We start from the raw sequence: 11,298 nt of genomic DNA, 5'->3' as shown, positions 1-11,298 counted from the left end.
ATAAGTAAAATACAACCGGTAGATAACAAGTAGATGTTCGTAGCAGCATTATTGCCTTTGTTACCTTGTTACAAAAACTATGATTGTAGATGTGCATAGATGAATCGGGCATTCGAATCCATTCGGCTTACTAATTCAATTTTTTAGACGAAGGAACATGCTTATATTTGGCTTTTTTTGGAGAAGTTTTATACTTTTATTTCTATCTTTGTATTTTGTTTTTCTATTACTTGGATTGAATACTAAAAATGTTGAATAATTTTAAATTAGATATTAATAAGCTTTGGACTACATTTAAAAACTTGAAAATTTTACAAAAGATTATGGAAACCTTTCAACCAGGTGATCTGTATCTTCATTATCATTACTCATTGGTATCTTACACATTGTAGGCATTTTTTTCATTGTTTTTTTTTACGTATTTGTTTGCATAATGAACATGTTATGACTTGTAAGAACATTTGACATATTTTTTTTGTCATATGCATCTCACATTGCTTTGAGTATGACTTTCCTGCACATTGAGAAAAAGACCATGACACTCTTTTAGGTTTAGGATCTTCAATACAGGCTCAGAATCCTTTGAGTGTGAATCTGATTTAAACCACTTATTGTCCAACATTTTTAAAGTCCCATCTTCTTGTAGTCTGGATATCTCTCTTGATAACTCAGGGACCAAATTAAGGCGATCCTCGTGGGAATGCCTGCGAATGATCGATTACATTAAACTAGGAACAACAGGTAGAGTAGCAGTTCATCTACAAATTATAAATTCAAATAACAAGACTAAATAAATGGTAGAGTGAGTGTAGTGAAGACACTCACAAAGCCAAAACCATTAGAGATCATTTCATACATGACCATGGAGTAGCCAGATGGATACCGCACAAGGAATTCATTTAGGTATGGAATTTCATCCAGAATTGCATCAACACCACCATGTGACAAAGCATTAGCATGATCCTCTCAAGTAGAATGTGGCAGAAAAGAGCCATTTTTGTTTCCAATTAAGTCTCCTTTTGATGCTAACCGAATTTGTTCAATGGTTAATAGTGAACTCAATGCTGCAGTGTAGCTTGAAGCAAGCAGCAGCACTACAAACAACCACACAGTCACTACAAATCTTGACAAATTACTCTTCAACTTCTGCCCTGCAATTTTCAATTTTCAACCACCAACTCAAATATAGTTTTTTAGTAAGATTAAAGAAAAATAAACATCGAGTACAATAGACCAAAAATTGTAAGTCTAAACTCACAACATCATTTCTTGAACAAAATATTGATCTTTTTTACGAGTTATATATATATATATATATATATATATATATATATATATATATATATTGGTAAAACGTCAACTCCCTCCCTAATCACATAAGGCAAAACCTTCCTTTTTCATCACCCATGATTATATATATCACTATGATTTTAGGTTTAAAAATTATCATTCTCAATCAATCTTACCATCACTGTTAAATTCCATCAAATATTACAGTTAAAGGAAATAAAACCATGCATTTTGATCACTATCGTATTTTAGTTTGAAGTTTTGGTTATCGTATTCATTCATAAATATTTGTTTCATAATATTTTAAAGAATGTATTACAGTTGTAGATATTGTATCAATTAGCCACATTTTATATTGTAATATTAGCCAAAATCTAGGAGATCAACCATAAGAGCAATCACAGACAGGAATCCTCCTTACTAAATTAGAGTCTTTGTACAACTATATATACATACATGTTATTCACTATTCATTAATGAAATCAACTTAAGTATTAAGTCTCTCACTATTACATGGTATAAAGAGAGGTTTAGGGTTGGAGACACTAGCACATCTAGCCCCTTTAAGTGGGGTGCATGGGCCCCACAATTTTTACTACTAAATAGCCCTCCAAAAATCCAAGTTTTACTAAAAATCCCCTCTTTGGCCCCCACTTTTATATTAAATACCCTCATTGACATTTTTTTTACTTCAAAAACCCAAAAATACATTATATTTTCATAATTTTATAATTTTTTGGACCCGGGTTAGATTTGGTTCTGGATCCGCCACTGGTTGGAGATGTTTTGGTGTTTGTCACTATTGCATCATTTTTTTGGAGTTCTCATTACAGAACCATGTTAGTGCGTTGTCTTTCCGGCATCAGATTTCTTTTGCTAACATCGCTTGGAGTTTCGGATAGAACATCAATATTTTCCTATGAAGAGATATGAGGTATCGCACACGATATATAGATGTACAAGAGGCGATGGGCCGGAAAGGGTCGAGAGCCCATACAAATACATATCCACTAATACACTAATATGCCCCCGCCGTTTGAGGGGGAGACTGTAGCACACTTAAACACTTAAACCAGAACAAAGCTCCGAAAAGGGCGGAAATAGTAACCCTTTCATAAAGATGTCGGCAAATGGATAGCATGAAGGAACATTGAGGACACGAACATGACCAATTACAACTTTTCCTAGAACAAAGTGTATATCAAGCTCAATATGTTTGGTTTGTTGGTGTTGGATAGGGTTGGCAAACATGTAGATTGCACTGATGTTATCGCAATACACAACAGTGGTTGAGCGTAGTGACATGTGTAGCTCTCGAAGTAGATTGTGTAGCCAAGCAACCTCGGCAACTGCAATGGCTACACCATGATACTCTATTTTCAGAGGTGGATCACGCTGTTGTGTGCTCCCGTTCGGCATGTGTTGCATTTGGATCACTAAAGAATCTCAAAGACATATTTCTTTTCAAGGCATGAGTATGAGTTTTAAGGATGGGAGACAAGCTCGATGTGTAGATTCAACATTTGGACTGGTTTTACAATGTCATAGGATGGGTGGGGAGGGTTGATGTGTGTCAATTTAGCATCTCGACATGTCACCTTTACATGTATGAAACCTATATATAAGGTAAGATCATTTTAACTTTAAAATCTCTCTCACTCTTGTTCTCTTGCTCTCAAATTCCTCATTTGCTCTACACTAACTTCACCATCGCTTTGGGAGGGTTGCCATGGTGTATGGTCTTTGTCAAAGACATATTATGGGTGGCAAAGACAAAGGCTTAATTAGTTGAATGCTAGGTTGGAAATGTGAAGGAAATTGTTGGAAGAAAATGGTTACATATTAGTATAACTAAGACATAATATCTTTGGTGAAATTTAAGCAGAGAGCATAATGAGGAAGTAGTTGAAGTCTGGTTCGGGAGACGACACTACACCTAAAGGAAAGCCTCAAGTAGTTGTAAGTTGTGATATACAAGGAAGCGGATATAAATGACAATGTTTCCCACCATATAAGGGAGGGGTGGTTAAATCGAAGGGCGACAACTAGAGTATTGAATAATAAGGTCCCATTGAAATTGAATGGAAAGTTCTAGAAGGTAGCAATTCAGCCAAGTATGTTTTATGGATTTAGATTGTAATGTTGGCCGATATAGAAGGTACGTAAAAGGAAGATTGAAGTTGAAAAAATTGGGGGTGGGCATGTATAAGCTAGATGTCATCTAATTAGAAATATGTAGGAAGTTGCGCACATCACCAAAATCTCAAGGTAATGAATGTTATATGTCAAAAAGAAGTAACATGTTAGCCTATATGTTGTTGGCCCTTTAGGCTTTAGCCCATTAGGGTTTGGTCTTAGTTAGTATTTATTCTCCCCTTGTTTCTTTGTAGCCTTAACGCTTTTCATTGAGAACCTTCTAATTTTTCTCTTTCAACAATCAGATGACAATATTATCATGGTATTAGAGAGTAGGTTTGATACGTTGTAAGAAGGTTTTGTAGCGGTCATCTGTGGGACGGATCAAAAATTTCTAGGGATACTATAGAAGTTTCATTTCCAACATGTTTGATGCTCCTTCGTCGTTGATGTTCTTTTGCTTGTTGGTATTCGTTTGATGTTGTTGTTAGTTTGTTTTTGTTCGATCTTTTATTGTTCGATTGGTTGTTTCTGCTGGTTTGTTGTTCTTCTCATTCTCTGATTGCGTATCTATTGCTGTGATTATGATCCAGAGTAATAATGATTCAGCTTTGTTTGTTAGATGCTCGAGTGCAGGACGGATTATCGTCCTTATATGTGGATGACATGATTATTATTGGTGATGACCATGGTGGTATTGAGTCTTTGAAGCATGATCTAGCTTATCGATTTGCTATGAAGGATTTCGGCTTGTTGCGTTATTTCTTGGGTATTGAGGTAGCTTAGTCTAAGAAAGTGTATTTTTTTCAGACTAAATATATATCTAACTTGTTTACACGAGTGGGCCTCTCTGACAATCAGATTGTTGATACTCCTTTTGAAACCAATGCACGGTACTCTCCTACTGATGGTGTTCCTTTATCTGATCTGAATCTTTATCACACTGCTGTGGCAAGTTTGGTTTATCTCACAGTTACTTGTCCGGATATTGCTCATGTTATTCATGTTATCAATCAGTTTGTCACTGCTCCTACCTCTGTTCATTGGGGAGATGTATTGTGTATTCTGAGATATCTTCTTGGCACTCAGTTTCAAACCCTCTTATTTCCTTCGACGTCTTCTCTTGAGCTACGTGCCTATAGTGATGCTGATTGAGATGGCGATCGTCATGATCGTAAATCCACCATCGGATTTTGTGTATTTTTTTGGAGTCTCTCATTTCATGGAAGAGCAAGAAACAAGATGTTGTCTCTAAATCTTCCATGCAGGTTGAGTATCGTGATATGGTTTTGACTACATGTGAGATTATCTGGTTACAGTGGCTTCTTGCCGATATGAGGGTTCACATTTCTTCACCTACTCCCTTGCATTGTGATAACAAAAGTGCGATACGAATTGTGAAGAATTATGTTTTCCATGAACGGGCGAAGCACATTGAGATTGATTATCACTTCATCCGTCATCACTTATAGTTCTGAACCAAATCGCTTATGTTTGTTTCATCAACCTTGCAGCTTGCTGATATTTTTACAAAGGCTCTATCGGCATCTCGGTTTCATTTCTTGTGTGACAAACTCTCAATGTTTATTATTATGGTATTGTGAGTTTGAGGGGAGATGTTAGCCTATATATTATTAGTCTATGTTTATGGGCCCTTTAGACTTTAACTCATTAGGGTTTTGGTCTTAGCTAGTATTTATTCTCCCTTTGCTTCTTTGTATCCTTAACGTTTTTCATTGAAAACCTTAAAATTTCTCTCTTTCAATAATCATATGACAATAGTATCATAACCGACAACTACAGTACAGAGGCTAGAGACTTTGTCGATCGATGGGATGAGGAGGGTAGAACAACAATGAGGAAGGGGGGAGATAGTTTGAGGTTAGACATGAAGGAGTTGGAACGTATTATGGACATAACATTAGATAATGGAGTCGAGGCATATAATTAGGGTAATGGAGTTATATAGGACTTTAGTTACTTATTTTAATTTCATGTGCATTTGAGTATTTATAAACGTATTTTTTCCTTATCTATTATGTTTCCGATTTTCTTGTATTAGTATTTCACACCCTCCCCCATTTCTTTCACCCGAACATTGCTCGCATTTATTCTCTATCAAATGTCTCTTATGGAAACAGTCTCTCTACCCTCTGCCAGATTGTCTACATCTAACATCCCCTTACCCCATGATCCTATGGGAATTGGGTGTAGTTGTTGTTGTTGTTGGGTAACTTGACCATTGTAGTCTTTGATACAACTAACCTTCCTTCATTTCAAGTGATACAATACTCGAAGATCCTGTTTTGATCCCTCAGATCTTCCCTCCGATCCAACATATCATCAGTGACCATATTGTAAAAAACTTGCAAGGTATAAAACCAAAGTGAACAAGATTTCGCCATGAAAACTTATACTAGTAATCAAAACTTGTTACATCCAAGTACCATATTTGAGGTTTCAAAAGAGAATATTCACCAACCAAATAACAATAGGTTTATATTACACCTAAGTCTATTAGTATGTTTACATCTAGGGTTGAGCATTTGGACCGCTGGAATAGACCTTTCAATAGGTCCAGTCTAAGGTCCACCATTTTCTGCAAAACAGGTCCAGTCCAAATGCTCACTTTTACATCCAAGAACCGAGAACGGGGACTTGGTAGGCCTCAACAGGTCCGATCCAAGGTCCACCAATTTTTGTAAAACCGGTCTGGTCCAAATGCTCACTTTTACGTCCAAGAACTGGAAACTAGGACTTGGTAAACCTCAACAGGTCCGGTCCAAGGTCCACCAATTTTTGTAAAACCGGTCCGGTCCAGGAGCCGTCCTGTCCGGTCCAAATGCTCACCCCTATTTGCATCTAGCGTTTAGATCCAAGGCCCATGGAGTTTTGGTTAGCCCAAGGCCCCTTATGTATTCATATTTTTATAAGGTTTAATTCTCACTATTCATCAAAAATCTATTATTATTACAGAATCATTAGAAAGTGAAACTTGGTTGGGGAGGGGATTCAACCCCTGCATTCACCACAGATGGGGACAAGGATGGCCAACCCCGTGGCATCCTTGACATGTCTCGGTCCCTATATAGGATGATATTATGGGACTCATTAGAAAGTGGAACTTGGTTGTGTAAAAATTAAAGTAAAATGAGACGTGGGAGCTTACTATGAGCATAAACAAGGGTTGAAAAGGCAAACCATAAGGTTGTTCCAATCTGTTCTGATGGCGAGCCTTGAAACTCTTCATTCGTCCGATGTTCAAGGATCCAAATGACAAAACCGAGTAATATAAAGAAACAAGCAGACACAAGCCACAGATCTGAACTCAGCGGTTTCATAAAGATCCACATGCTTACATCATCATTTCGAGACAGCGTTCCAATGCCAAGATCCGTGTATGGCAATGTAAAGTCCACGTATAGAGACCTGTTAGCGGTGATTGTTATATCTCCAACTGCAGCATCAAATTCCTGATGCAAACAAACATAATGCAATAAAACAGATTAATTATCATGCTTTTCCTGAGCATCAAACAAAGAAAAGAAATGAAAAAATATATATTGGGTTTAAAAAAGATGCATACCCCGGTATGGACTTGATGTATAAGATTGTTGTAGTTTTGATATGCATCCATAAATGGAATAAATTGAAGGGATACGTTGAGATCTAATGCAGCGAAGGCAGTTTGGAACACATCTTCCTATTGTGCAACATTCATCTTCCTATTGCTTAACATCTGATTCAGAAGTGTTGTATCCTTTTCAGTATTCGTCTCCAAATCTTTAATATTCAGTTCATCTCCTTGCTCTACAACTTGTATCCTCTCGACAGCCATTGCTAGAGCTGAAACTGCATCATACGCCCAAATATCATAAGTATTAATCTCCTTGAGCTTCACCATCACATGCTTCTTAGCATGATCATATTCTTTTCTCCATCTAGAAGTGAATTTGTGGATATCCCTTGATTTAAAGCCCACTGCCCCTTGCATAGACTCAATGACTTCATCATCCATTAAATTCAGAAAGTCCATAGTCTTACTGGTGATAACCCATTTGTATCCTTCATCCATCATTCCAAGATACTTTGCATTCACCAAAATGCGGGATGCAAGAGAAGGGGATGCATGCATGATGAATATTTTTGTTTGCATACTCAAAAGCTTGTGAACTTCATCCTGGAGTAGTTCATTGCTAGAAGAGGTTGAAATTAAGCTCCAATGTGTTGCAATTATACCCTTCTTTTGGAATGTATTGGTCATGAATGTAGTCATGTCTCTCCCATTCTCACTATCTTCACAGATAACAGTAACTTCCTTCCATCTAAAGGATTCAGCCATTGCAGCAATCCCTTCAAATTGACTGGTTTCATCTTGTGTAACTTGAAGGAAATAAGGATGCTTGTTGCAAGATAGACATGGTGAAAGTGAAAGAATAGGCACTCTAGCTTTGTCTCCCAAAACCGCCAGGAACTTTGCTTCAGCTGTTGACTCTGAACCTATGATTGCTTCCACTTTTGGCTTCTCCAAAAGATCAAGAGCTGATGGGTAAACAAAGAACATAAACAAATGAATTAAAAATATCCAAAGCAAACATCTAATGTGCATGTTGTGAAAGACATGAATTGACAAATTTGTATGACAACTACAGACCTTTCTCTTCATATGCTTTTTGGTATTTACTTTTGATCTTGTTACATGATGTGTTCCAAATGAAGTCTGAGATAGTTTATAGTTATACAATTGGTAAGACTTACCAGCAGAGAGAGCATGCAGTGGGTCTCCATGGGTATCCCTATGGTGAATAACTATCCTTGTTTGGAAGTGAGGGTTGACCATGTAAAACTCAGACACAGCCATGGTGATGCAGCTATGAACAGCCTTTCCAACCCCAGAATATGAATATGAATATGAATATGAATATGAATATGATGATCCCATATCTAGAATCACTCCCACTGGGATCTCCTTGTAGGCTGGATTTTCTTCTTGTGCTTTTGTATATATCTGCAAGCAGAGCAACATCAACATTAAAGATGAAAGGTGTCTTCTCTCCCTGCTACTTATCTTCATTATTCAATGGTAAAAAATGCTCATGTTGCTGCTGCAAATATGAAAAATAAGCTTTGCTCTTTTCTCCTTTTATTGATTAAAGTCATAAAAACAGATTCAGCCAATCAGTTGACCAATACACACTGGCTTACATCATTCAAGTGTTTAAACAAAAGATTTGCTGTTTAAAGATTATATCTCCTAAATTTAAATAATTACAACAGGGAAAGGTCTGCAATGTTCTAGTGGATGAAGAAGAAGGTTTTCAAATGTCACAAATACCTGGAAATTTCTTTGGTCCATTTAAGTATAAACAGTCAATGTCATCATATATATATATATATATATATATATATATATATATATATATATATATACACACACATCAAAATGTCAACCAGGCATGCATCCTTCAATATATGCATCTACATACTTAGCTAACATCAGCTTAAGGTTCGCTTGTTCAACAAGATTTTGTAGTTGTTTCTTTCTGAAATCTGAGAAGCAATCTTTCGACTGAACCGAAAAAGAACCAACTCATCTTCTCTGGGACTATGGTATACGTTACATGTCCAGTTGAACTAGGAGAACAAATTAAGATGAGTCATAAGCTGATCCAAGAAAGAAGAAACATAATCTCCTTCAGGCAATTCATCGAACACTTGATTTGCATCTCTGAATTTTGACATTTCCCATGTAAATCAGAACTTATAGAACCCATAGTTGACCTTAACGCTGAAGACTGACAAAATGCAATTTGCCTTAATCTGCTATTCGATGTGGAGCAAGACCTTTTGAAGACTTTGTCAGGAACAAAAGGACCAGAAAGGGGGTCACTAGCTAAAAGCCAGAACAGATTAGATCTTGTTAATAGATATACATGGAGATTGTTGAATGAAACAAGAAAATAAACTTCAGGTTTTTAATTTTAGAGGAACTAATTGAAAAAAAAATTCAGTTGTCTAGCAATGATTAGTACGAAGCGCCTTTCAGACATTTCATCAAACGGTTGCTTTGCGTCTCAAAAATGGAATAAAAAAAAGAATTATATTGTCTGTCAGACAACCATGTAGCCATGCCAAGACACATCAAGATGGACTGACAACGATCATCTACTGAGCCATGGCCGGAACCATGAGAAACTCTGTTAATCACGCTCTGGTTACATGGTCAGGGTTCATCAACCAGACATGGGTTTCTGTCTTCTTAGGAATCAAGAATACAGAGGTACGAGCCTATAGAACAGATCCTGTTCAAGTAAGGTCGTGATATTGTTTCTCTCCGCTTCTATTATATATTATGTTTCGTTTGCAGTAGCAACCGATACGGGATGCGTCTTTTCGATTCCGAGGGACTGATGGGAAAGAAGTCAAGAACGTTGAGGGAAACTTTCTTCATCGTAACTAAAATTATTATTATTATTTATTATTACTACTACTAGCATTAACAATAATTTTCATTTACTCTAATTTCGATCTTTTTTTGTTTTCTTAAAACGGTTTGATTTTTAGTTACATTGTTTTGTTTTTTTAAACAACTTGGTCTTTGGTTTTCATTCCTTTGTTAAAATTTTCTGAATTTTTTTTAAATGATTCGTTATTTCAATTTTCTTGGTTTTCGATTCTAGTTGTTTTGAACTATCATCACGTTTAACGTTTAGTTATATATTTAACTGTCATTTTATATCTCCTTTAACTTGATAAGAATTTTTATCAAACATTATTATTTTATTCAGCTATCTCAATAATGCAAATACTAATTTTCAGTTATTCTATCAAACACATGCTTGAATAAAACTTATCAAATTATAAACTTTTATTAAAAGTATAAACTTTTTCAAAAACATGTGATAAAAAAATACGAAAAGTAAAAAAGTAATTATATTGGTTTATTGTTTTTGAAGATTCTTTTACAGGTGAAAACTGAAATATTTGTAATTGTTTGCTATCCGCGTTAGTTCATTTAAATTGTTTGCTATTGGTATTGGTTCATTTTAAATTACGTGAGCAATTGAACAAATAAACGTTCAATTAAACGAACAAATTTTTTTATTTATGTTTATTCGTTTAACAATTTATCTTGCTCTTTCAAACTCATTTCACTTGATTTTCTTTTATATGTTCGTCTTCGATTTTCTTTTATATGTTGTCTTGTATGCCGATTGATTTGCTTGAGTTTTTGCTAGACAATCATACCTTTTACAAACTTTTGCTTCCGTGGAAATTTTTCTATAATTTGTTCCACAATCTTCACTAGCATGACACCACTTTCCGTTTTGCACTTTTTTCAGCATATCTACTTGGCGTTTTAAAATCTTCAAACTCTATGATGTTTCACAATTTGGATAATTTTATGATGTTCACAATTAGATACAGTAGGCATTCAACTCAGAATCAAAGAAACTTTTATGAAAATCTCCATAAAACTAAGGTTTGAAAAAAATAATTTGAATAATTAAGATTTATAGGGAAAAAATTTTCTAAATTTAAGAAGGTTAAGATAAAAAGAATTCAAAATATAGACGAAACATATGACCTTATCTTGTATTTTATCTAAGATTTAAACAATAAATAGGAATATCACATGTGGAAAGATAGCAATCTCAGCAAACCAATAATCTTGTGCAATAAGGAAGATGGAGCAAGGTGAAGGAAAGAGGCTTTTTTGCATCCAAATTTGTAATCCATTTTCTTGGAGTTTTTTTGTTTTCTACATTACAATAACCATAGCAATAAAGAGAGCAAGGTGAAGGAAAGAGGCTTTTTTGCCTTTCATATGTTCTTCGTCCAGAGTACAATGCATTCTTATTTGTTTCTCAA

General features: G+C 35.5%; 1 protein-coding gene and 1 non-coding gene across 6 annotated transcripts; both read right to left on the bottom strand.

Moving 5' to 3' along the window:
• Positions 1 to 344: 344 nt before the first annotated feature.
• On the bottom strand, positions 345 to 9,872 carry LOC145015281 (glutamate receptor 2.6-like). Of its 5 annotated transcripts, none has more exons than XM_078973737.1 (6): positions 8,762 to 9,872; positions 8,185 to 8,434; positions 7,013 to 7,968; positions 6,596 to 6,899; positions 826 to 1,151; positions 345 to 704 (listed from the first exon to the last, which is right to left on the bottom strand). In XM_078973737.1, exons 1-3 carry the CDS (start codon positions 8,780 to 8,782, stop codon positions 7,130 to 7,132), a joined length of 1,110 nt encoding a protein of 369 aa, XP_078829863.1. In that variant the 5' UTR covers positions 8,783 to 9,872; the 3' UTR covers positions 345 to 704; positions 826 to 1,151; positions 6,596 to 6,899; positions 7,013 to 7,129. The 5 variants fall into 5 exon arrangements, with proteins under 5 accessions (XP_078829863.1, XP_078829864.1, XP_078829860.1 ...); XM_078973738.1 differs by having other exon boundaries at positions 8,913 to 9,872; XM_078973734.1 differs by lacking the exon at positions 8,762 to 9,872 and having other exon boundaries at positions 8,185 to 8,736.
• LOC145018910 (small nucleolar RNA U3) lies at positions 9,531 to 9,746 on the bottom strand. The gene has a single exon (XR_013667270.1). It is a non-coding gene; the product is annotated as a small nucleolar RNA U3 (small nucleolar RNA).
• Positions 9,873 to 11,298: the final 1,426 nt, after the last annotated feature.

Source organism: Lactuca saligna, chromosome 9 (genome assembly GCF_052625555.1).
Source record: "Lactuca saligna cultivar CGN05327 chromosome 9, ASM5262555v1, whole genome shotgun sequence".
In the NCBI taxonomy this organism is placed as follows: domain Eukaryota; kingdom Viridiplantae; phylum Streptophyta; class Magnoliopsida; order Asterales; family Asteraceae; genus Lactuca; species Lactuca saligna.
This window is presented reverse-complemented; position numbering and strand designations above follow the sequence as displayed.